At 43.5% G+C, this 27,325-nt stretch overlaps 1 protein-coding gene across 1 annotated transcript in view; it reads left to right on the forward strand.

Moving 5' to 3' along the window:
- The window catches only part of Lrch1 (leucine rich repeats and calponin homology domain containing 1), a 178,178-nt gene that overhangs the window by 79,820 nt on the left and 71,033 nt on the right, over window positions 1–27,325 (forward strand). Inside the window, exons 2-3 of the mRNA XM_051195379.1 lie at window positions 2,129–2,273; window positions 22,674–22,800. Coding sequence (XP_051051336.1) covers window positions 2,129–2,273; window positions 22,674–22,800 — 272 coding nt within the window. The remainder of the gene's footprint in view (window positions 1–2,128; window positions 2,274–22,673; window positions 22,801–27,325) is intronic.

A 27,325-nucleotide genomic window follows, 5' to 3' on the forward strand; every position in this document is an offset into this window, starting at 1 on the left:
TTTTATAGAGGGAGCCCATCAGAGAAGAAAGTCAACAGGACAAATTACCGAGATGGAAAATAGGTCAAAGGTACACACACAAAATGAAAGAAAGTGGAATTTCAAACCATCCTTTGAAGTCATTTGAGAAACCCACTTGGCATTTCGAGCACCTTCCGTTCATAGAGCAACTTTATTCATGTGTCCACTGTTATTAGTTTGTGTATGTGGTGTGTGTGTGTTGGGGAGTGTATGTGCAGCTCACATACACTTTCACACATGTGAAAGCCAGAGGACAACTTTATCGAGTTAGTTCTCACCTTCTACCTTTACATGGGTTTGTTGGGGATAGATCCCAAGTTGTTGGGGTTTCACTAAGGGCCTCTTTACCCCCTGAGCCATCTTCTGTGGCCCACGTTTTCTTTAAAATAATGTTGATTGTGTGATGTGCTATTGTGTGCGTGTGTTTGCACTCCTGCAGTGCCGTGTGAGTGCCATAGAACGACCCCAGCTATCAGGCCTTATCTACTGGTCCCAAAAGTCTTTTGTTAAAGAATTATTTATTTTTATTTTATATCTTAAGTTGTTTTTGCCTGCATATGTGTATGTATGTGCACTAAGCATGACATGGTGTCCTTGGTGGCCAGAAGAGTGTGTCAGGTCCCTTGGAATTGGGAGTTACAGATGGTGAGAACTCCATATGGCTGCTGGGAACTGAACCTGGGTCCTCTGCAAGAGCAACAGATGTTCTTAACCACTGACCCATCTCTCCAGCTCCTCTTTTTTAAACTTAGTTTTCAGTGGGGAGGTGAGAGTCATGGCTGTGTGTGTGGGTCAGAGCTAAATTTACAGGCGTCCATTCTCTCCATTGACTGTACAGGTCCTGGGATTTAACTCAGGCTGTCAGACTTGGTGGCGAGTGCCTTTGCCTGCTGACCCATCTCACTCAACCTAGTGTACAATATTCCTAATATGAGCAGGAATCCCGAGCTGTAAAATCCTTCCTAGGCTTACTCATTTTAAACAACTTCCTGTTGTGTGATCCATGCCTCCATTTCTCCTCACTCTCAGTTTTAGTATGATAGGTGCTGCTAAAATGTCACCAGTGAAAAGCCCTTTAGTGACCATGTTTTCATGGCAGTGTCTGGATTAGATTGTTTGATATTCACCAGTGCAAAAGTTAGAAAGTACCATTCATGGGGTTGCTATTTATTTTACTTTAATTGAAACAATGTTGGTCCCTTTTGTGTGAGTGCATGGGAACCCTTGTATCCTCCTTTGTGTGTTCCATTTCTCCTTCTGGAAGATGTAACCCTGGACTTCACATGGCTGGGTACCATTCCCCGGCTGAGCTGCATCCTCAGCCCCAGTCTTACTGACAATAGCATCTCTTTATCTTTGTATAAGATGAGTCTGTTGGGCTTGTGGATGGAAGTGCTGCCATCCCTGTTTTTTTTTATCATGCTTTTCAGGTGTGGAGTTACTGCTTTTTTGTCATATGTATTGTTCATGTGTCACATTCACCCTCTTCCTTCAAGCTGTCTGGGAAGTTTTAAGTTCAGTAGCATAAAGTCCTCAGTTTATCCTTCAGGTCTGGTATCATGTCTGCTGTTCTCACATTTCTCCATTAAAGATATTACATCATTTTACTTGGGGCTCCTGTGTGTTCACATCTACCCACAGGTCACTGCCCCTGTTTTTGTTCACTTTTACTATGGAGTTCACTTTTACTGGTAACTGTCTGTCAGACACACATAGTTGGTTTATATTGGTCTTGTACATCGTAACCACTCCAGTGAATAAAACATTTCTTTAAAGCGCTGATTATGTGTTTATTTGTAAGGGATATAATGGACAAGTTCCTCCTACATTAGAGGAGTCAGTACATATAATGAACCGGAACTTAAGTGGATGGTTAGAGTAACTGTGTATTTGTGTATGTGAAAAGATAGGGTTACATTGTTGCCTAAAGCCTCAGCGGCACCTCTGTTTCCCTTAGACATGAATTTACCCGAGACATGGAAATTGGGTAGAGGCACTAAAACAGTAGTGCTGATAAAGTTGCGATCATAGCATGGTGGGAAGCAGGAAGGAGGCATCGAGGAGGGTGCTGATGTACTAACAGAGCGCTCTTTCCTTTTTCTCGTAGATCTGTCTAAAAACAGGCTGGTGGAGGTGCCACTGGAATTGTGCCATTTCGTGTCACTGGAAATCCTTAACCTGTATCACAACTGCATCCGGGTCATTCCCGAGGCCATTGTTAACTTGCAGATGCTAACCTACTTAAACTTGAGGTAGGTTTAACTGGGACCTTCTGTTTATATGCTTTCAGGGGCCAGCATAAAACCATGATGCATCCGTCAGTCATCTCTGCCATTCCTGACCATTCTTGCGATTAAGCCACAGGAATATTAAAGATGCCCTTTGTCTTAAATGTATACGGCTCTTCCTGTTGCCCTTGGTGCTGGACTTCCCCACGTGTCAGCAGGGCAAGGTTCTAAATGGACATTGACATAGCGTCATTGCGTCCTCTCTCTGACGGTGTGTATAAGGATGCTAGTATGTTCTCTTCAGGGATCCACGTAGGTTTTGAAGGAGGAAGGGAGAAGACTGAGAGTTAAGGCATTTCAAGAGGAAGGGAAGTAGCCATTCTTTGTGGGCTCAGTCACTTTAAGAAAATTGTGGAGGATCGGAGTGCGGTGTGGTGCGCACTTGGCAGGCAGAGGCATGTGGATCTCTGGTCCACACAGTGGGTTCCAGCACAGCCAGGGCTACAGAGGGAAATCCTGTCTTGAAAAACCAAACCAAACCAAACCAAAACAAAACAAAAACAAACAAGAACCAAAAAGACCCCAAAGCAAACAAAAAAGGAAGTTGTTGAGGACCCATGAGCACTCTAGCTAGATGGACAGTTTGCCTTCTCAGTTCCCATTAAATTAAGCTAGTGCTTGCTGTGCATGCCTTAGGCTACCTTGGCTAATGTAGTGTAATGTGTTAATGCTGCGGACTAGTTCTAGGGCTTCAAGAACACGGATTCTTTTAAAATCTTGTTTTTAAACTTTGTAGCTGGCTGCTCTGGTCAGATTCTTGTTCTGTGTTCCCTAAATCCTTTCTCACATTGAGGATTTTGAGAGAGAGTTGTTTTAGTCCTTCTATCTTAATGAAAACAGGTTCCCATGTTAGCCTGAATCTTTTTTCATACCACTAGCATCTTGGTGTGTAAAGGGTAGGACCCAATTAGCGAGCTAGGCTCATGCTGCATAACAGATACGTCCAATTTTAAAGTTCAAAATTCCCAGCAAGCCATATACAGCAACTCTTTATAACAGATAACAACACCAGCGCTGTTGTTGTTGCTGTTGTTACTGTTCTTTTGGTTTTGCCTTTTGTTTTAGTTGGCTCCCGAAAGGGGCCTTTCGCTTTCATTGTAGCCAAAACAACAAAGAGGTCTTCCATCATATTTCACAGGAGCGCATGTTATTCCTCAGGGAAAAAACGTTCCTAGGAGTAGTTGTCATTGGCTTTAACTTATTTGTTTGAAAATAAAAAGTAGGGTACTGTTAGGTTATCTGCAGGTTCATCTATCTGATTGTTAGTTCTGCAGGCTCCTGGTCCATCTGTCCAGCGTCCGATTTCTTGCAGCTTGGCCACAGCAGGAAGTTCACTCCCTTGGACTTTCCTGGGAGCCCACACAGCAGTGTTTGTAGATTTCAGTCCCCTGACTGCCCCAAGAGGATTTTTTTTCATAACTTGTGATGGTTGCCCAAGCAGATGCAGCTCTGTTCACTTACTCAGTTTTGTCCTGTTTTAGCATTTTTTTACCCCAGTAATTAGCATACAGTAAGTATGTATTATTATACATAAGAATATTCATACTCAATGTAGCTTCATGCTGTTCTAGTAAGTCCATATGCACTAAGGACTTTGGCTATAAAATCCTAAAAACACTTGATGATCTATTCTTACATTAAAAAAAAATATTTGTTTTAATGAGTTGTAGGTTGCACTTAATTGAGAATAGATTATTGCTGTCTTCAAATGAATAGAAAGAATATAATAGAGAATTCTTTAAGACAAGAAAGGGGCTGGAGAGATAGCTCTACAGTTAAGAGCACTGGCTGATTTCCAGAGGAACAGGGTTCAATTCCTTTCATTTGCATAAGGGCTCACAACTGTCTGTAACTCCAGTTCTGGGGATCTGATGCCCCTTTCTGGCCTCTTTTGCCACCAGGCATGCAAGTATTATACAGATATACATGCAAGCAAACGACCCATACACATACAGTAAAATAAAAATAAATAAAACACGTAAAAAAAGGCAAAGTTGTTGGTGAAGGCAAGTAATGCAGTTGGTACTCTGTGATGAATCCTCTATAAGGGATGGAAGAAAGAAAGGAAGACAGTTAAAATTGCTTTCTGGCTTTCAACAAGATGTCTCATCTCCCAATTGTATTGGTAATTTTTAAATGTTGTCTATTTTTCTTTTTCTACATTTCCTACTTTAAATATTTGCATGGCTGAGACCTATTGTGCTGAACCATGTGTTCTTTGAAGGAACATGGCAGGAGAGGAAAAAAAAGTTAGTATGTCTCTTATCAATCAGGAGTTTTATGTGGGGGTATATAAAGCATGTGTGGTTAGCCTCTAAGCTGTTAAAAAAATCTAGATACTAACTATTATTATTATTTTAGTTCATTAAATTTTAAATTTCTTTTGTATTGGGGGGGACTGCTGTGTGCCATGGTGTGTGTGTGTGTGTGTGTGTGTGTGTGTGTGTGTGTGTGTGTGTGTGTGCAGAGCTCAAAGGACAACGTAGGGCACTCAGTTCTCTTCTTTTGCCTCTTGGGTCCTGGTGATTGAACTTGGGTCCTCAGTCTTGGTAGCAAGTGTCTTCACCCTATAAACCATTTTGAGAACCCAAAATACTCATGTCTTAGTTTGCTGTGATAAACCTTTCTGACCAAAAGGAACTTGGGGAGGAAAGGGTTTATTTGGCTTACAGCTTACCATCTATCATTAAGGGAAGTTGGGTCTGAAGCTTAAGGCAGGAGCCTTGGAGGGATGCTGCTCACTGACTTGCTCCCTGTGGTTTGCTTAGCCTGCTTCTTATAGAACCCAGGACCACAGCCCAGGGGTGGGACCACCCACCATGGGCCGGGGCCCTCCCATATCAATCATCAATCAAGGAAATGCCCCATAGGACTTGCCCACAGGCCAGCCTCATGGTGGCAATTCCTCAGTTGAGGGGTCCTCTTGTCAGGTGACTCTATTTTGTGTCAAGTTGATAAAAACTAGTCAGCACAAGAGTTAATTTTGATACTTCCTATAGAAGTCAGTCTGGATATGAATATGTAAGTAAGAAATGCTGATGAGAGTGAGTGTTGAAGAAACCAAGAAGCTAGAGTTGTATTAAATTATTCAAATAGCCTTTAATTCCTGCTTGGTTAAAAGATTCAGAAACTGTATCTGCTGGGACTGGACCCTTGAGCTTGTGTTACTTCTAGGCTTGGGAGCGATTCAGTTAGAATGTGTCTTAGCTCTTGCCTGAGAGTTTATTTGTAGTGTTTGAAATAGTAGGTGACTGCCATGTGTGCTTACTTGCAAATATGTAATCTTGTCTAGACAATGCCATTGGCCTCCTCTGCGATGTTGAGTAATATCACAACCCTTGCGTTGTCTGCTGTCTGTGTGACATCTTCCTGACTCAGACTGGCTCCCACTCCAGCTGGATGGAAGCTAGTAACTGGAGGAACTCAGGAAGCCATATGTAGGCAACAACTTTAATGAACAGGTCGGGGGAGGGGGGAGGTTAAACTACTTTTTAAATAGTAAGTATTCATTTGTATATATGTGTGGGACAGCTTGGGAGAGCCCATTTTCTCCTTTTACCACCTGTGTCCTAGGGATTGGATTTAGGCTGTCAGGTATCGTAGATGACACCTCTGAGCCACTGCAGCAGCCCTGGGGTCATTCCTGTATAAGCAACTACATTTTCTTTTCTATAGTGTTTGGTGCTTGCTCTCTCTCTCTCTCTCTCTCTCTCTCTCTCTCTCTCTCTCTCTCTCTGTCTCTCTCATTAGCTAGGAAGAAAGAGTTCTTAGATAAAGTAATGCAAAAATGTCTTCCCGGATCTCACGTTTCTGTGCTTAAAATGAAGCCCCCACGCTGTTGTGTTTCTGATAGTGGGGATCAAACCAGGATACTGTCCTTGGAAAGCTTATGTCCCTCCACGGAGCTCCAGCCCCACTCTCGCTATATTTAGAATCCCTCCCTTTCTTAATAAATTATATGCAGGAATTACTAATTTTGTACATTCTAAAATAGAAAAGATCCCATATAAAGATACTTTGAATTTATGGGAAATGTTCAAAGTTGGTTCCATCCCCCTGAGAAAGATATATTTTAGCAATGTAAACAGCTAGAAAGATTTGAGAATGGTCATGGTGATGATGATGGTGGTGGTGATGATGAAGGTTGTGATGATGGTGGTGGTGGTGATGATGATGAAGGTGGTGATGATGATGGTGATGATGATGAAGGTTGTGATGATGATGATGAAGGTGGTGATGATGATGGTGATGATGATGAAGGTTGTGATGATGGTGGTGGTGATGATGATGATGAAGGTGGTGATGATGATGTTAAGGGGTCAGAGATATGGTGGAACTGCTTAGCCAGGTTCTTGGCTGGCATACTTTCCTCCTGATGTTATCTTCAATTTTCAAATGGCTGCTTCGTGCCAGGGATCCTCATGTCTTCTCAAGAGGCAGGATTAATTCACACACAAAAACATCCTCATCATACACTGCATTTAAAAACATGGAGCTGTTTTCCACATTCTCTCAGATGATGGAAGTGGAATACTGATTTATTGCTGTTTACGTAGCCTGTGTTTGAAGCATCTAGCTGCTTTTAATCTTTGCTTCTTGCTGTTCACAACCAAAGGTTGTGTTAGTTTAGTGTATGTGCCCCTGCCTTCCTGTTAGAAAATGCCTTTCTTCAAGAAACGTGGCCAAGAACAATAAAAAGTGATTCAGCAAGCCTGTTGCTGTATAGCAACAAACACTTGGAACCGGAAACGCACAGAGAAGCCTAAAATCTATTTTAAATGGTTGGAAAGGTGTTAGTGTTCCATAGGAAACTAGAATAGCCCGGAGGAGCAGAGGGCTTGGCAGCAGTGAGTGTTGTGGCTCTTAGAATGGAGAGCCGAGGGGGCTCATCTCTGTAGAAGTTCGGGCATGGAGGCATCAAGAATGAAACTGCTTTAATCTGACTGCTTCCAGGACGAGGGGGAGTGGGTTTCTTGTTCTCAGAGGAAGCACCACCAGCTGGGCCAGGATTGTTCCTCAGAAGCCCTGGTTTTGGAGCTGTTGCCTGTGAGGAGGGTTGTCGGTTGCATGAAATGTTATCACACTGTAAAAGGAATGCATTTTGGCTGCCCTCTGCTTCCGCGGTATCCCTTTTGGCTGCTAAACAATGTGTAGAAAGAGCCAGCTTCCTGATGGTCATATAACTAGTATCCCCACATTCTTTCGGGACTCGTTCTCAGAAACGATCTTTAATCTTCAGAATCCCAGTTCTCTTATTTGAGGGGCCCTGGGCCAGGGCAGCCTTACAAAGCACAGTTGTTTCACTTTTTGTTGTTGTTGTGAAACAAAAATTCATTTTCATTGTTCTCTTGCCTTGCGCTTACATTTCTGAAGAAACTATCTGTGGCAAAACAGTGTGTCTTCCTCTAGAAAACGGGAAATTGATACTGAGTTTTGTTTCAATTAATACAAACTTAAATCCCAACCTTTTTTTTTTTTTTTTATGAAGCTCTATTCAAAAGGAAAAGAGAGCATTTGTGTGTGTGTGTGTTTGTGTGTGTGTATGTGTGCATATGAGCACTTGTGTGGCTGTATATGCATATGTGTGTGTATGTGTGCATGTGTGTGGGGGCATGCATGTGTGCTCTTGTGTATGTGTGTGTGCATGCATATGTGTACCTGTGAGTGTGTGTGTGTGTGTGTGTGTGTGTGTAGCTAGTCTATGATAGTCACATTGTATCTTATGAAATCTCAGATAATGCAGAGACATGAAAACACAGTGAACTAGATTGGAATTTGACAATATTAATCTTAAAAAAAAAATGGAAACATTTCCCATAAAGTGGTAGAAAGGAAAGAGGTCCTTGGGACATTCAGGATACACAGCACAGCTATCTACATTTGTCTTAAGCCTTGGTTTTTCTAAGCCTAAGCATTTGTTAATGTGGTCAAACATATAGTCAGGGTACCCTAAACTTTTGGATGTGTTTATGAATTGTTCTGCGTAAAGGGTGTGTAAATTTATGTCTCTTTGTTTTGTGCTGGCAGGCTACCAAACACAAGTAAGTTAATAATGGGATATTTCTTACCAAATTCCATTCCTTTTAGCATAGCCCAAACTTGGCAAGACTTCCGAGGAGGATTTTTCCATTATATACACCTGATCACAGATGTTTTTAACTCCCTGTTTGTATTGGGAGAAAAAAATGCCGGCAACACAAAAGTGACATTGTGCTCTCCACAGAATGCAGCCTGAGTTTGCCGGCTTTGTTCCCAGCTTTCTGATCTTTATAGGGATGTTAAGATCTTTGTGCCCAGAGTAGCTCTCTGGAAGTGAGGTGAATGCTCTCTCTGAATTCATTTCAGAACTTCCTTTTCACTTATGATAATTATCAGTGTTTATTCTGTGATTCCAAATGGTCATTTATTTTCTAAATTGCAGATATTTTCCTAATGAGACCATAAAAGCACCTTGAAACATTGCCATTTCATCAACAAGCAACTCCTTACATTTCCCGTATATGAAATGAGAGATAAGAGAGCCCCCGCCCGCCCCTCCCACCCCGCCACACACACACAGAAAATTCTGGATCGGGGGAATAATTGTTGCCCTTATCACCACCAGCACCATGTACCTGTGACACCACTGAGCACACCCTTCTTCAGCCATTGCAGTAGGCGTGAGGCAGGAGAGTTATTTTTCCAGAGTCAAACTGTGTGAGTGACAGGTGTGGCTTCCCTGCCTTGGCATTTCCTAGACTGCTGAGCACTTTGTCCTTGTTATCTTGCTGAGTGACATCTCCATTGCATTCCATGCTTTGTAAACCATTTCATGAACCTGAAAGTAGTTGTTAGGGAATTTTTCAGGGGACAGTCTAAGTTTGGAAACAACAATGTTGTTTTAGTTCCTCCTTTAATTCTTTAAACTGTAAGTGTGTGTGTGTGTGTGTGTGTGTGTGTGTGTGTGTGTGTGTGTGTGTTTTCAGAAGGTTATTTTCTTTTGAGACAAGGTCTCATTCTGTAGCCCTGGCTGGCCTGGAACTTCAAACTCACAGAGATCTGTTTACCTCTGCCTCCTGAATGCTGGGATTAAAGATATAAACAGCCATGCCCAGCTCCCAGGATTATTTTTAATTGAAGAAGAGGTGTGTGTGTGTGTGTGTGTGTGTGTGTGTGTGTGTGTGAGAGAGAGAGAGAGAGAGAGAGAGAGAGAGAGAGAGAGAGAGAGAGAGAGAGACTGTCCCAATTAGGTTTTGGCTTTATTATCCCTTGGTACTTTATTTCCTGTTTCACTCATTTCTGGTCTCATCTATCATTTCCTTCTTTCTATTTTGCATACAGGTTTATTCATTTTCTAAACGCTGGCTAAACTTGTAATCCTCCTTCTTGCTGGATACATGATAACACTGAGAACCCCAGGTTTGTGTTTGCACTAATTAAATAAAATCAATATTGTGTCAGGAGGTTGAGCCAGAAACTAATTGGCGGAAAGTAGTCATAGAGAGCCAGAGGGAAGCAGGAAGATGGATAGAGAGACACACAGGAAGTAGTAGGGAGGGACTTGGAGTGCGGCAGTCTTTTTTGGTTTCATGGAGCAGAAGGAAGCTGGTGAAGAGGGGTGGTCAGCTAGTTGCTCCTCAGCCTCTCTGAGCTAGCAGGGTTTCACCCCAGCCTCTGACCCCCCAGCCTTATTGATAAATACGATAATAGAGATGTAGTTAAAACTACATTTGATGGCAGGGGCAGGAGGCGGATCCAGCAGGCAGCTATGGGAAAAGTGTGCCTGGCTGAAACAGCAGTAGATTCAGGTGTAATCACTGTGGTGGATATAATATAAAACAATACCCCCTGCCCCAATGTCTCCAGTGAGTTACAGTCTTGTCCCACTGTGCCTGGCTTTGCTCTCCCTTCCTTGTAAGAGCCTTCAAGTGTGGGTACACAGAGCTCTGCATGGATGCTGAAAGTAATTTTATATGTAGTACTTTAGTTTCTGGCACTAAACAAACTAACTACAAGGACAATTGATATAAAATGGTAGTGACTTGTAGTTATTGAGGCTTCAGTATAAGATTGGGAAGCTCTGTAAATTTCGGTCTCTGATGTCAGTAGTACTTCCTGACCAAAGCATGTGACAGAAACAAACAAACAAACACTTCTCATCTCATGATCCAGGAAGTAAAGGAAGGGGGCTCTCTCCCAGAATGCGCCCCACATGTCCTAAGAGTACCCCAAAGGCCCCACCTATCTCCTCAAGATCAATAACCACCCCCACGTACCCAAGCCTTTAATGTATGACACAATATGCACTGTTTTTTTTTTAAATAACCTCAAAATCTTTTCTACTTTCTAGTATTACTCTGACCATGAGCTTTAAATTTCTATATCTTTGCTTTCTTGCTTTAAGTTACCTTTTTATTGGGGGTGGGTGTTTCGAGACAGGGTTCCTCTGTCTTGCTTTGGAGCCTGTTCTGGAACTAACTTTGTAGACCAGGCTGGACTCAAACTCAAAGAGATCCCCCTGCCTATGTCTCCCAAGTGCTGGGATCAAAGGCGTGAGCCACTGCCGCGTGGCTTAAGTTACCTTTTAAAATTAATTTGAATCTGATTTATTGTTTCAGGGCATGTTTCCAGTGTGTAGATTCTCTAGGTAGGCCAAGATTTGCTTTCTAGCCTATGCAATTAATTCCATGAATAATCCGTGTGTATTTGCTGTGTGAAAAATAGAATGTATACATGTAAAGAAAGTTGTGGGTGCCTTTCTGAATTGGGGTTTACATCCCTCCCTCTGTAACATATTTTGCATGTGTAGCAGGTGTGTTACTGAGACTTTCACTGTTGTATTTAAGTAACCGAGCAGAACGACACCGAGGTAGAGAGCTTTGTTTTGGCTCAGGGTTTCAGAAGCTTGCATGGCTCCTCCTGGGGAGGGAGCAGCAGAGCAGGGCTGCTCTCCTCACAGCAGCAGGAAGCAGCTGGAGAGATAGATACCCTTGCTAATGGGCTTCCTCCTGCTCTCCTGTGTCCCCAGCCTGGGAGCTGGTGCCTTCTACATTGGGCTGTCACTCAGATTTCTATCATCACGTGAAAGGATTGTACAACAGTGAGATCATTGCACGGGACTATAGATGGGGAAAATATTTCCTGGAGGTTGTGCACTGTTTTCCTTTTGGAGCAAGCATCCCAAGGACTGTGTGGGTCCTCTTCCCTGAAAGTGGCAGGTGGGGTAGAGCCAAAGAATGACCCATATGCTCTGAGGAGAGCCAGGCAGCCTTCGGTTGGTCAGTAATCTGAATGAGAGCCCCACAGGGAGTTTATACAAATGGTTTGAGTACTGTCCCCCATATAGGTGATGGCTACTGTGAGACCACTGTGACCTCAGCGTGGAAAACAGCCCAGCGTCAGTATAGTGGCCACTGAGTGTCTGACAGCAGTGTTGACCTCTGAAGGCACTTACATGGAATCTGTAGATCTAGCCAGGAATCCTTTATCACCGTCGTACTTAAAGGAAGCTTCTCCCCTTTATTCCCAGGGAGTCACCAAACTTTTATACTTAGATCTTCAGAAACCCAACAGGAAGGCTCTGCAAGCTTCTACTACTGTAGAAAAACACAGTCACAGTTCAGGTGGGATATGGTTGATCATAGTTCAGAGTGATGCTGCCTGGTCTGTTAGGGATGCAGCTTAAGGGTTCATATACCTTTCCTAGTTTCTAGGAGCTTAGCAGAAAAAGAACTCAGGGTGTCAAAAATAATGGAATTCTGTTTGGTAGCACCATTTTCCTTCTGTGGCCTTGATCACTCTTTCCTGGTGACTTTCCTGCCTCTTTCTGTTTCTTCTCTGTTCCCACATCTATAAGTCCTTTCTCTTCCTGCACCTATTTAAAGCCCCAGTTTCCCAAAGCTCTGGTCCTTACAGCTTCATCAAGACCTGTCTCACAAGTCCCAGGTTTATTCTCCATCTCCTTGGTTCCTTTGAACACCGTTCCGCACTTCCTCCTTGGCCTCTTGGATGCCCATTTATACCTCAAAGTCCAGCACAGGATAAACTAAATGTGGAGGTTTGAATGAGAATGGCGCTGTAGTCTCTTATGTTTGGATCCTTGGTCCCCAGTTCCTGATGGTGTTTGGAGGAAGTGTGTCACTGGGGGCGGGCTTTGAGGTTTCAAAAGCCAGGGGCAATTCCTGGTTAGCTCTCTCTGCTCTCTATTTGTAGTTAGAGATGTGAGCTCTCAGCTGCAGTTCCAACTGCTTGCTGCCTGCTACTTCCTCTCTGACATCAGGGACCATTAAACCTCTGGAACCCTAAGCCAAAGAAATCCTTTCTTGTCTGTGTTGCCTTGTTTGTGGTATTTCTACCACAGCCATAGAAATGTAATGAAGACTACACCCATTTTGAATGTGTCTTGTTGTCTTTCTGGCTCCTGTTTGTGCTTTTACTCTTCTCCATCACCCCTACCTGGGATCTCAGGGTTGTTTTAACCCCTTCCCTACACCCCTCTTTTGCACTGATCATTAACTACCAGTACAGCATTTTATTGCCTCCTGCTGGAAAATCTGTACCTTTTTCCTGCTTTTTTCCCCTCACTTTTCTCATTCTAGAAAGAATGTACAGAGGGATGTCCCTGCAAGCTTTGGTGACCCTGTTGCTGAGAAGGCAGTTGCATATTAAGAGCTTGCTGTCCTCTTGTCCTCTTGAAAGCAATTTTGCTAACCACAGCCTGACTATCACCCCCATTTGCAAACTTAAAATGCCATAAAACTAGAAATACACAATGATTGTTTCAATTAAAACTTGAACTTGCTTCTTGAGAACTGTCCATTAATTTCATGCCCACACAGGTAAAAGGCATGTTTTAAGAAGGATAATGATTCTGTTTGGAAGAACTGTCTCAAAACCAGACCCCCAGAATGAACCTTCCAAGCCACTCCTCAGAATTTAGCCCAATTTTGCAGTAGCTGTTGCATGGCCATTCAGCGGTACATGCCTGTACCATATTTGGGTACCACAACTGCACTTGTTTCCCACAATAACAGTCCATCAGTCTCCCCTTGAGTATAAATAACTCACTGCTTAAAACATTCCATATTTTATACCCTCACTGGGTAGCAGCAACCACTGCTATGCAATGTCTAGAGTTTGGCCAGATAATGCCTAAGCCTCAAATAATTTTTCTCTGGGAGGATGGCATTCACTGTAAAAACTACTGCTTCAAATCTGCTCCATGCAAGACAAAAAGAAATGCTTAAAAATCAAAGGGGATCTTCAAAGAGAATTCAACATCATCAGCAAAAAATGTTCATTTATCAACCATTTTCAGAAGCAGCAACATAGGTTGTGGTTATGTTTGCATGTGTTTACAGGGAGGGTGCTCGTGTGTGTGTGTGTGTGTGTGTGTGTGTGTGTGTGTGTGTGTGTGTGCGTGCATGTGTGAGAGCCTGGGGTTGAAGTCCCAATACTAGTAAGTAAATAAACCTTCAGACTGAAGAAGTTATGTAATACACTACCTTTGTTCTACAGTTAAGCACAAAGATAGTCTCTATTTGATTTTAGCTGTGTAGCATAGAATGAAAGTGCATCAAAAATGTCAGGAGGTAACTAACACAAAGGTGGGCTTTTATAGTTCATTGTGGAGACGTTCCTGTGGGAATGAAGGGCCTGAGGATGGAGGTGTTGGGATGAAGGGGAAGTCTTCAGTCATTAAGGGAAGCAGGGGTGAGACACTTTGCCACGGTGGGCTTTTCAGGGAGGAGGAAGCAGGAAAAGGAAGTGGTCCTCTATGGATATTGTTCACTGCCTTGCGTGTATGAGAACGAGCAGGTGTCATATGCAAAGCAGAAGACAAACTGTCCTGCTTTAATGGAAAGAGAACAGACTTCATACCAAAGGATAAAAATAGCATCAGGTGAGAGATCCTGTAAAAAAGGAAACTTCCTGGCTAGAGTAACTGCTGTTTCCTGCAGGTCAGATGCCCAGCCTTGTAATAGTGCAGCAGGAAGTACAGATGTGTGTGCCTTTTCCCTGCTGGGAGCAGCAGAGGCTGAGCCTGGTGTAGCCACACTGAAACCAGTCCCTTGGCTCTTCAGGCCTTAGGTGTTTTCTTATCAGTCCTGTGAAGATTAATGTTTTCACGTGGCTGTTTCCATGACTACCTAAAGACCTGGAAGTATGCCCTGGGATTCATGCTTTGTTATCGAGAAGACTGCGTGGGGGTGTGCCCTAGTCCTGACTGGCTGTACTAAACAGGACTTGAGTGGGGTTAGAACCCAGTTTGTCTCTTCTCGGCAGGTCTTTGAATGATTATATTTATTTTTAGCTGGTATGTGTTTTAACTGATTGAAACTATGTTCATTTTATTTTTTAATTTTTTTTTCTGTTAAGAGACTTGGACAGCCTTATTTACCAAAACCAGTAATTACTATACAATAAATTCCTTGCTATCATAAAATATCTAATTTAGGTAAATTCTCCCAATTGTTATATATATTTTTAATATGCTGTTTGACATACTTAACATGCTGTTACATCTTTTAGGTCTCCAGTAATGTCACAGCTACCCTGCTTCTGTCGCTTGCTAGTCAGTTCTTAATAGCAGCTGGAATTGTAGCAATTAAGGACATAGTGGACAAATCTGTGTTAAACATTTATTCATTCATTCATTTTGGTTTTGCGAATAGAGTTTCTCTGTGTAGCTCTGGCTGTCCTGGAATTTGCTCTATACACCAGGGTGGCCTCAAACACAGAGATTTCTCTGCCTCCATGTCTAGAGGGCTGTGACTAAAGGAGTGTGTCACCACTGCCTGGAGATAAACATCTTTCTATAAGTTATTTCAAGTCACTCCAGAGTACCTTTATTAAGTGAACTCACATGCACGTACGTATGCACTCACACACACACACACACACACACCCTGTAAAATAGGGGAAAGAATATTATTCCCGGTAGTGAAATCACATAAAGAATATTATACATCAGGATGGACACAGATACATACTTTAGTCAAAATGCATGTAACTGATGCTCTCTGAAAATAACCCTTTAGAAACGGAACCGAGGGTAGGGGCAGAGTGCTAGTGTTTGAAAATTCATGCTGCGAATTTAGGCAGCAAAGGAACAGAGTCAGAGATGATCTTGAGCTGTGCTGCCTGGTTTTATGATGAGAAACACCCGAGGAGTTACTCAGCTGGGAAGACAGAGTGATGTCAAAAGACCCGGGGAAAGGCAGGCCTTGGACCCTCTTCTGTCTCCTGTCCTTGTCTTCCCAGGTAGGACAGGGGCAGTGGCAGGAAGAGGCTTTCCCCAGTGAGGACATGGAGTCTCAGGTGAACCCATAATTCTGTATCAACCCAAGGAGCCCTTTCACTGCAAGTCACCTTTTTCATAAAGAGTGACAAAAATAAACAGCAATAAATAAAATTAACTTTTAGGCAGGCCCCACTGATTAGAGATGAGAATAAATATTGGCCTTATGAGGTACTGTGTGACCTTACTCTGAAACATCCTTTCCACGAAGGATCTGTTTATAGCCTGGAGGCTTACAGGAGACTAGTGGAGAACAGGGAGGGGATTGGGGCCCTTGGGGCTTGCCTGAGAAATGGTTATCTGATGAGTGACTTCAGGATGTCTGTGGTGGGCACTAGGCTAGAGGGAGATGATTGCTTTGTGAGTGTTTCCCCAGGGGACCACGGGTCTTTGTTACCCGTGTATGTTTCCTTGACTGTCATGAAAACTACAAATAATCCCAAAATGCCTTGTGACGAAATGTATGAAGTGATGCTGAAGGAACAGGTGGGTGACATGGAAGGAACACACCTCTGCCTGTGCCATGCTTTTATTATGACTAAATTATCAACCTCGTGGACTTGAGGCATGCTGAGCAGCTTTTGGTGTAAAAAGCATGCAGTCCTACCAAAGAAGCCATAGGTGCTTTTAAAAGCTTAGATTTGTTTTATTATTATTATTTCTACGTGTGTCTTTGGTCAGAAAAAGGATAATCCTGAAGTTAGAGTTCAAGGTGGTTCCGAGCCGCCTGGCATGGGTGCTTGCAGCGAAACTCAGGTCCTCTGGAAGAGCAACAGGCCTTTTAAAATACTGCACCGTCTCTCCAGTGTCCAGAGGCTTAGAGTGTGTTCCGTTTGAAGCTAGCGCTTGCCCTCAAACAACTCCAGCAAGAATGAACCAAAGGAGCAGAGCTTGCTTAGATTGGTTCTTGACGCTGCTGTGATAATGACCCTGTCACTTGTGGCACTGGCCTGGTTTGGTGCCTGCATCAGCCTGTGAGACCTGCAACAGAAGTATTGGAAAGATTTCAGTGTAGTTTAGAAAGTAGAAGTTTCTGGAAATATCCACCCCTCCCCAATCCTCTGTTCAGCGGGAAGTTGAGATGCACCACCATGCTAAGGGAATTGCCTTGTTAACTCTCTTTTGGGGCTAGTCCTCACCTTGTGAAATAGGATATTTATAAACTGTCTGCTTTTTATAGTTTTGGTTGTGAGCCTAGCTTGTTTAATGGTTGAGCCATCTTTCCAGACCCTGTTCTGCTTTTTGTGATCAGGTCTCGCTCTGTAACCCAGGTGTCCCTTCTCCCTCAGCTTCCTGAGTGTCAGATTGTAGGTGTGCGCCACCAGGCTCAGTTGACAAGCTTATAAATATTTCATAATAACAAATTATGCTGTGAACTATTCATCACCTTTTAATAACTGAATTCTCTCTGATAGAGGTGATGGCTACAGAGCCCTGCCAACAGAGCACCAAGGGGACCCCTTATCCAACCAGTTCCTTAAACAGGTCCTTATAGGTGGGGGAGGGTTGCAGGAGGGTGTAGAGTTTTCTTGTTCTGCCAAGTCCCACTGCCGCTTCCAGCACCAAATGAACACACAGAGATGCTATTTTAATTATTAAACTGTTGGCCGATGACCAGGGCTACTTATTGGCTAGCTCTGTCTTAATTTTTACCCTATTTCTATGTATTTCCACATGGTCTTATCTTACTGAAGAAGAGTCCTGACCTGCTACTCCTTTGTGGTTTACACGATGACTGTTTTGGTGGGCTCCCTCTGCCTACCTTTCCCAGAATTCTCCTTATCTCCTAGTCCCTCCTAATCTTCCTGCCTGGAACCAATAAGAGAAACATACATACATACATACATACATACATACATGTATATATATATATATACACACACATACATACATATATACACACAGAAGGACATGCCCTATCAGGAGGGATGTGAGAAGGTTGGTGGCCCACTTCCCTCCTCCACTGTTCCCAGAGACTGGAAGAGTGTCATAGTCTGTTTTTCTAACAGGCCCGAGGGGGCCCCCACCTCCTCTCTCCTGCTGGACCTTTATGGGAAAGCTCCTCTGTCCAACTGTGGAAATAGCTTTCTTGCAGATCTGGACCATGGGGGAAATTGTTGTTGTGCTGTTTCTCTCCCTAATAGAGCTACTGGGCAGCAAATGCCTAAAGTCGGAGTGATATTGAGGTGTTGATTAAGGGAGGGCCTTATTTAGATGATTAGATAGGCTTTTTGCTCAGCACCTGCTTTTTCTGAACCTATAGCTTAGTGATGTCCTTTAGTGTAGCAGATTCCTTCTGCTTACTGTGTACGGCAAGTGAACCTCAGTGCGTGGGGTATGTGCATACCTTGGATTTTTTCATGTATAGAAACACCTGTGTGAGGAACATCTAATTCAGTTTATCTTGTTATGTTTCTTTTCTGATTATATAAACACTTGTAGGAATTTCAGGAAATATGGCAAAATGTGCAAAGAAAAACAAAAATCACTTTTTAGGTTCTTCCCAGATGATGACTAATGATATTTTGATGTTAGACATCTATCTTTCTTATTGTGACTTGCAGATGTTTCTGCCTATAAATTTATGCATGCACGGGTGGCATGGCTTTGAAATGTTAGGCATATGTGCACAAACACATGGAAGTTTTTTAACAGTTGCAATCACATGCCATCGGCTTCACCTACAGAATAGTGAAGAAAGAAAATCAGAGTAACTATAACCCATGGGTCTCTGTGATTGGTGGCAGAATTAAGGGCTTTGTGCAGGGAGGAGGCTAAACTAAATGGTTGACAGGAGCATGTGGAGAGGCAACAAAGTTTCATTAATTGACTCTTTCTCTAATTTAGGCAAATAAACATGGACAGAAGGAAGTTCAGAGACGTTTGTGTGATCTCTTATGCAGAGAGGAGCAAAATCCCTGTCAGCTTTGCCCCATACTCTGGGAATCGGAAGCTCTCTGTATTCCAGGCATCCTTTGATAGGGGCTACATTTTTCCTTTGGTAGAAGACTATCTTTTTCCTTTCCCTCAGCTCCTTTGCATGGACGGAAGCTGCAGCAGCTCTTGTTTTAACAGCGTGTAGCTGAGGCAAACATGGGAACCCCACCCAGGGATCCCCAGCTTTCAGCAAGCACTACTTCTGCCCCCACTAACAGTGGCTCTCCTTTGAGAAGCCACACCCATGCACACGGGCTTCTTACTTTTCACCCCAAGCACCTCCCTTCCTCTTCATGCTTTAAACCAAAATTAAAACCCTTGGGTGCTGGTGAGATGACTCAGTGGTGAAAGCCACTCGCTGTTCTTTGAGAGGACTCAGGTTTGGTTTCCAGCACCCACATGCTGGTTTCCAGCCTTCCAGTTCTAGGAGATCCACCTGCATTCATGTGGTTTATGTCCGCAGACAAAACACTCATAAACAGTGAAATACGAATTCTTCTCGCAGTAAATTCTAAGTGTGCTTTTAAAAGGATGACTAAGCAGTGCCTTCCGAGTACTGGTTGCTTTGGTCCTGTGTGGCTGAGTTTCCTGTAAATGTTGTCAGTAGACAACAGTAGCATCAATTAGACAGCGTTCTGCTCATGCAACAAAGCAATTCAGATAATCATCTTAAAAGGATGAAAGGTGTGTGTTGGCTTTCTTTTGGAAGTTCCAATCTAGTCAGTAGATCCCATTACTTTTGGGCCTGTGGTGAGGTGGTTTGTCATGGCTAGAACACCATGGTACTCTTGGAAGGTAGTGGGCCTTTTTTGTCCCAGACAGGATTTCTGTGTGTATCCCTGGCTGTCCTGGAACTCACTATGTAGATGAGGCTGGCCTCAAAGTCACAGTGATCTGCCTGCCTCTGCCTCCTGAGTGTTGGATTACAGATGGGTGCCACTACCACCCAGCTGGTTGTGGGCTCCCCCTCTTATTTATTTATTTGTTTGTTTATGGTGGTGGACTTAAAAGACATCCTACAGTACTGGACTTTTGGGGACTATTGACTGCCTGAACTCTAGCAGTACCAGCTGCCATTGGTCTTGGTTTGATGGAGTGGTTGTCCTTCTGTCCAAGGATCTCCATGGCACCCACTGTGCAAAGTCTGGCTCTTGCAGAGGGCCCCTCTGTGTGTGCTTGCAATGCACACCCAGGAGTTGGAGACAGTTGTGACCTGCAGTGTGGTGATTTGATATGTATACAAGTGAAGTTATCATGCCTGGTGCCTAGCAACTTTCAATCCTTAAGCAGTAGACATGTGTTCCATGGAAATTTTTCAGCTATCACTCATACTGAAATATGTAACAGGCAATTAGAAAGTTGACTCACTGAACACTGCTTTAGGAGTCCAGAGTTCATTCTGTCAAATTGTATTTTTTTTTCTTCTTCAGAATTTTAAATTTCTTCTTTAAAAAGTATTTTATGGTAATTAGAAAATTGAAAGTAGGTTTTTTTCATACAGTATATTTTGATTACAGTCTTCCCTCACCCAACTTCCCCCAGATCTTCCCCACTCTCTCACACACCTAATTCCATACCCTTTCTTGTCCTTTCTCTCTAGAAAGCAAACAGACTTCTAAAAACAAAAACAAAAACAAAAAAACAAATAAGGTAAGATAAAAACAAATAGACAAATGGACAGGCAAAAAAGGGCTGAAGAGAAGGCACAAGAAATATGTAGACACAGAGACCCGCATGTTCACACACATAGAAATCCCATAAAAACCCCAAACTGGAAACCATAATACCTGTAAGTGTAACTCCCCCCCACCCAAAGGACCTCCAAAACCACTTTTGAGTTCATTTTGTGTTGGCATGGGGCCTGCCTTTAAAAGTGGTTTATATGTCCAGCAAGACTCCATTGGAGTTTTTCTTTGCAAGCTGTTATCATTTGGAGACAGTGTATGGGTTAGGGATGCAGGCTTGTGTCTATTTCCCCTCTCACCACAGGGACACCATCTGGCTTACACTTGTAAGTCCCTGTTCATTTTGCCATAGTCTCTGGGAGGTCATATGTATGTCAGCTCTGTTGTGTCTAGAAGGCCTGTTTCCTTGCTATTTTCTATCCTCTCTGGCCCTTAAAATCTTTCTGCCCCCTCTTCCCTGGGTTTCCCTGAGCCAGGACAGGAGGGATTTGATGTTGACATCCCATTTAGAACGGAGTGTTCCAAAGTCTCTCACTGTCTATACATTGTCCAGCGGTGGGTTTCTGTATTTGTTCCCAGCTGCTGCAGGAGGACGCCTCTGTGATGAGCTTTTCAAGGTGCTGATCTGATGGGGGATGTCCTTCTGTATATGTGTTCCTCTTATTGGTCGATGAATAAATCACTGGTTGGCCAGTAGCCAGGCAGGAAGCATAGGCCAGACTGCCAGACCAAGAGAAGGCTGGGGGGGGGGTGGGGAGGAAGAAAGAAGCCACAAAGAGACACACCATGTCTTGTGGAGTGGGCCTTAAATCCAATCAAATAGGAGGCTGGTTACTCCCACAACTTTTGTTCTTCTGTTGTAGTTGTACTAGTGTATCTTGCATGTAGTTTTCCATTGTAGATTGAAGGTTTTATAGCTGGGTTGGTGTTTAGTTTTCTCTTTTGGTAGCATGCAGAGTACCTTCTAGTACCGGAGACTAGTCAGCAGGGGAGAAGGCTCTAGGCAGGCACCAGCTTGGCTTGTCCGTGCTCAGTGAGTTGTGTAGGTGTTATCTCCAGCAATTGGCCTGACTCTCAGTTTGTGGGGGGCCACCATCAGCCGTGGCAATAGCCTGGGTTTCCATGGGGGGCCTGTGGCCCACAACTCAAATGACATGTAACTTATTCCTAGCACTGGAGGTTTCACTTGGTGACAAGAAATATTTTGTTGTGCCTTTGTCTTCTGGTCATTTGGTGATTCCGTTTAGATTTCTTTCATATTAGTATATATTTTAAGAAGCTTCTACTGTAGTAGGTTTTTATATGACCCTTCAAATGGTCCTTAGTGTTAGCTGTCACCCCACCCCCATAGTCCCTCCCTTATTCCACGTTCCCTTCTCCTCCCCGTTTGATGCTCTTGTTCCAATCCCCTCTCCCAATCCATCAATAACTATCTAGTCTACTTCTCTTTCTTAGGGAGATCATTCCTTCCCCCATAGTCCTTTACTCTATACCTAACCTCTGTGGTTACATGGATTGTGGCCTGATTGTTGATTATCGAAGACTTAATAGCTAACATCCACATATATGCAAATACATACTATATTTGTTCTTTTGGGTCTGGGTAACTCCATTCAGAATGATTTTTTACTAGCTCTAACCATTCACCTTCAAATTTCATGATTCCAATTTTTTTAAACAGCTGAGTAGTGTTCCATTGTGTAAATGTACTGCATTTTTCATTATTCGTTTATCTGTTGAGTGATACCTAGGTTGTTTCTACTTTCTGGCTATTATGAATAGAGCAGTAATGAACATGGTTGATCAAGTGTCACTGTGGTAGGATAAAGCATCCTTTGGGCACATACCCAAGAGTGGTGTAGCTGGTTCTTGAGGTAGATTAATTTCCATCTTCTTGACGAAGTGCCACACTGCTTTCTCTAGTGGCTCTTCAAGTTTGCAGTCCCACCAGCAATGGGTGAGTGGTCCCCTTACTCTGTATCCTTGCCAGCCAGCATGAGCTGTCATTTGTTGTATCAATCTTGGCCATTCTGATTGGTGTAAGATGAAATCTCAATGTAATTGTCTAATTGCATTTTGGTATTTGTTGTCCAGTCTTGTCTATCCAGTCCTCTATTCTTTCTTGTGTGTGTTTTTTTTGTGTACTTAGTAATTTGAGTGATTTCATAGACGGAAGTATTAGTGTTTATAAGAATATTATAAAACACTTTCTCATATTCACAGCTGGGCATGGTGCTGCTAGCTGTTATTCTAGTGCTTGAGAGGCTTGGACAGGAGACCATACTGTTTAAAGTCAGCTTGGGCTATGGAGGGGATGCTAGGCACTTGAGAGCTACATAGAGAGCTCCCATCTCCAATGACCCTGAGAAAAATGTACTCGCCAACAAAAGGGAATCCGCTCCCAGGCAGCATCATGAAGTGACCTTTCTGTTTACATGTGTTCTTGTTGTATTGTCTTTACAGCCGAAATCAGCTGTCTGCCCTGCCCGCCTGCCTGTGTGGTCTGCCTCTCAAAGTCTTAATCGCGAGTAACAACAAGCTGGGATCACTGCCTGAAGAGATAGGTCAGCTCAAACAGTTAATGGAGTTGGTATGTTACTGATTTCTAAGACGCTCTTCTTTGCTAACTGCGCTAACTGCTCATAACCGTTAAAGTTCCTGAAAGACTTTTTAATAGATGGACAAGGAGACGATGGCTATGATCATCCATTCCCATCGCTGTAACAAGTACCTGAGACTGGGAATTTTATAAGGCCAATTGCTTACATCAGGTGCATGACCAAGCTGGCCGTATCTGTTTGGCCAGTGCTGAGGGATTTGATGGCATCATGGAGAGAGCAAATGTGTGAGGCAAAGAGCACATGACTGGACAGGAAGCCAAGCAGGGGGAGGGACCAGTTTTGTGCTTTTATGATAATCCACTCTCATTAGCCCTTACTGGGATCCTGCAAGCTCTATGATAACCCCGTCTAAGGGCAAACCCCCTGTGCTCTAGTCACCTTCCATTAGGCTCCTTAAAGGATCCCCCACCTGCTGCCACCACCAGACTAGAGACTGAGCTGAGGGTCCAGTGTGTGACCCTTGGAACCAAGGGAAACTACACCAGGCGCCTATCCTTTGGAGGCCATGTGTGATAAAGGTATTAAGTGAAGAGACATGGTGGTGGCCTGTGGATTGTACCTGAATTTTACAGGCTTTGCAGTTTTGAAGTTGACAGGTTATGGCATCGTAGCTACATAGTTTTTTCAGAGTGCATTTACATCCCAAAAAAGTATGGTTAAGTCAGAAAAATCTCCACTATTTAAGGCAGGAGGCCATACTAAATAATGTCAAAAAGCAGAAAGACCAGGGTGCTGTGATTCTGTAAGGTGTTTGACGTGTCTGGAACAATGCTCTCTCCAATCCTGGGCATAAGCTGTGGGTCCCTTATGCAGCGAGCTGATCTTTGCAGGGGTGTCCCTTGATTCTAGCTCCTGTCCCACATCTTACTACTGCCACAGTCCTGTCTCCCCCAGACCCACAAATTACAGAATGTCAGAGTCCCAGCAGGTTTTAGAAGTAGTGTAGTCTAAGATCTCAATTTCTTGGTCAAAAGATGGAACCCAGGCCAGCTAGACATTGACATAGGGAAATTCAGAGCTCATGGAAACCTGAGCTGAAACACCCTCATCAACAGCACTGTCCAGGAGACAACCAAGGCAAACAAACAACAAACAAACAAACAAAAAATGTGGTTTAAATGTAGTAGCTGCCATGCTTAAACAGTTAAAAGAAATAAGAGAAAGTCCTTTCTGTAACACTACATTTAACTCTAGGGAGGCAGTTATGTCCCCCTATATGACAGAAAACCATTGAGATCTGTGTGTAGCCTTGTGTTTGTACTGAGTCCTTGCAACCAAGTCCAGTGTGCATCTTTCATGGGTCATGAACCATACGTAAGACCAGCCACACCCTGGGTGCTCAATGCCACCAGGGCAGGGTCACCACTTTGATAGGACAGCTCTGAAACCTTGATGTGTTACCCCTGGGTCTGGGCAAGTGTGCTTTGAGTAAAAAGCATTTTCCAGGGGACACAGTGGACTGGCTCAGTGGGTAAAGGAACTTGTTACCAGGCCTGATGATTTGAGTTCAGTCCCTTGGACCCACATGGTGGGAGGAGAAAACCAACCCCCACAGTTGTCCTCTGACCTCCACAGGTGCACTGTGGCATGAACACACATCAATAACAATTAAAAAAAATAAATATACAACATTTGTTTGTGAACAGGAGAAATTTACTAATGATTTCATTTAACCCTAAAGAGGTAATGTGGCCTGCCTTGGTTAAGGTCATGCACTTAAAAAAAAAAATTATTTTTCCATCCAGTCTCATTTATCTTTGATGTAGTTTTATTTATTTATTTAGTTTGCTTAAAATAGTAGTGTTGCTATAGGTAACCATGTTATGTCAGATTATTTTTAGTTATCAATTGGGAGAGCTAAATGTCATTTTTAAACAAGAGGCTTTGGTTTTTATAGTTACATATTACTAATTAAAAAGAAAGAAAAGAAAAGCTGGGCACTCTCTGAGCACTCCGAGCACTCACCATTTAAGGCTTGAGTGCCGAGGAAACCACTCAGCCCACTGGACTCTAAGCATTGTTTGTTGGCTACTTTAGAAAGGCTGTTTTCAAACAGTTCCACATCAGAGTGTTCAGAATAGAACCATGCCCACTTCTCTTAAGTGTGGAAGAACATTCCACAGTTAGTGTGCATTTTAGAAACAGAACAAACACCTCAGCCGTTAGAAAGACAAACAGTGCCCCACGTCACCCATTGTCCCACGCAGCCGTCACCCTGCCTGTATGTCCCCCTTGATGCAGTCACTGGTGTTGGGTAATTTATGGAACCCCAACTTTATATCTGATCCTCTTAGAGCCACTACTGATAGTAATCTAGAACATTCAGACCTCCTTACCCACTCTAAATAGTTTCCTCACGGTCTCTTGCTGCAGAGATGGTGTGTGTGTGTGTGAGTGCTGCTTTGTGGGGAAGGAGACAGGTGAAAACTGACATCTCGGGATCTGCTTCTATAAGGCTGCCAACTAACACATTCACTGGCATCATTTCATAAAGCCTTATAATGTTTACCTGTTATAGTCAGGAGCTGCTTTTGGAGTTGTTTACCTAGGGGGATGGAGCTTTGTGTCTGATTAAAGTCCGCATCAGGACTGAGCTCATTGCTACAGCACTTTCTTGGCTTGTGTGCCTCTCTAGCTCTTATTCCCAGAACTGCAAACATAGTGTCTGAGTTAGGGTTTCTATTGCTGTGACCAAACACCATGACCGAAAAGTAAGTTGAGGAGGAAAGGGTATATTTGGCTTATACTTCAGCATTGCTTTTTATTATGAAGTTAAATCAGGACAGGAATTCAAGCAGGGTAGGAACCTGGAGGCACGAGCTAATGGAGAAGCTATGGAGGGGACATGCTTACTGGCTTGCTTCCTGTGGCTTACTCAGCCTGCCTTCTTATATAGCACCAGGACCAACAGCAAAGGGATGGGACCACCCACAATGGGCAGGGTCCTCCCTGATTAAAAACTAAATGAGAAAATGCCTTACAGCTGGATCTCTCGCGGAAGCATTTCCTCAGCTGAGACTCCTTCCTCTGATGACTCTAGCTTGTGTCAAGTTCACACAAAACCAGCCAGTACAGATAGGTACGTAGGTCAAGTAGGTAGGTTGGTAGGTAGATACATAGATACATAGATGGATGGATGGAGTTGATAGGTGGATGGTAGGTGATAGAAATAGACATAGTTTAAAGAACAAGGCAGCCCCTCTCTGCTCACTTATTGTGTAGATGAGCAATTACTTTAGTACTGTGTTTCCTTCCTCTGGAACTCCTTAGTTCAGTTTGCTGTGACATTCTCATCCAAGCTGTGACAAGCTGTGACTTGCAGGTCAGCAGGAGGCATTCTCCCTGATGGCTGTGACAAATGGGCATGTTTGAATATTTCCTCACTACAGAACCAGGTTGGGTTGTGGGGAGCTGTAGATCTGTGTCAACTGAATCCTATTTAACTCATGAAAACCTTTGGAACTTGTTGAAAACAAGGTGTGTGTCTGTGTGTAGTTATAGTATGTGCATGCTTGTGTATACATGTGGTGTGATCCGTGCCTGTACACGGGAAAGCCAGAGAAGGATGCTGCATATTCACTATCACTCTCTGCTGTATAGCAGGAGATAGGATCTCTCATAGAACTTGCTGATTTTTAGCAAGGATTGGCTGGATAGCAGTCCTCTCGCCCTTCCACCCCAGCATAGGGGTTGACGGGCACTCTGTCACACCTGTCTTTTAGATTGATGCAGGAGATGTGGCTCAGGTCCTCATACTTGTGCTGCATGTCCTCCTCCTCCCGCCCCACTGTCTTTTGTGTGTGTGTGTGTGTGTGTGTGTGTGTGTGTGTGTGTGGTTTCATCTCTCAATGAACCTGAGCCAGACTTGCTGGCCTAGCCAGGAAGCCTTGGGAGGCCAGGCTCCACCCACTGGGGCTGGGATTCCAGGCAGCTGCTTCTGTGCCCAGTTTTTTTACATGGTTGCTGGAGGTGCAAACTCAATGCTCCCACAAGGGCTGAGTCATCTCTGGTTTTTGTGTTCTATGCAATCCGGCAGAATGGTGAAGTGCGTTTGGTGAGAGGTGATATATAAATGCCACACGTTATAGTTAACCGGCAGCTGTGAAGCCTACTAACAAACATACTAATGGTATGAACAAGCATGCTAACAGTTCAGTACAGTCAGGGCCGTTTATGCCAAAGGCTCTGTAGCTGCACACTGCTCTGGGTGCTGAGTGGCTTGCTGCCCAGGTTTGCTTTTTCCCAGTTCTGTCCTCACCCAGTTCCTCACCACTGGGTGAGCATTCTGTTACCCATGCAAAAGAAGACAAAGCCTGGTGTAAGAACCGGCCTTTATAATCAGAAAACCATCACACTAGTTGGAAGGTGTGTTTCCAGGCCCTACCTAGACACACAGTTTTTAAATTCTGTTTTCACGAACTGTTTGGTTGTGTAGGAAATTTGAGCTAAAAGACCGATGACAAACTTGTGAAGTGAGCCCTCCCACATTTTATG

The sequence above is a fragment of the Phodopus roborovskii genome, unplaced genomic scaffold, assembly GCF_943737965.1.
Source record: "Phodopus roborovskii unplaced genomic scaffold, PHOROB, whole genome shotgun sequence".
In the NCBI taxonomy this organism is placed as follows: domain Eukaryota; kingdom Metazoa; phylum Chordata; class Mammalia; order Rodentia; family Cricetidae; genus Phodopus; species Phodopus roborovskii.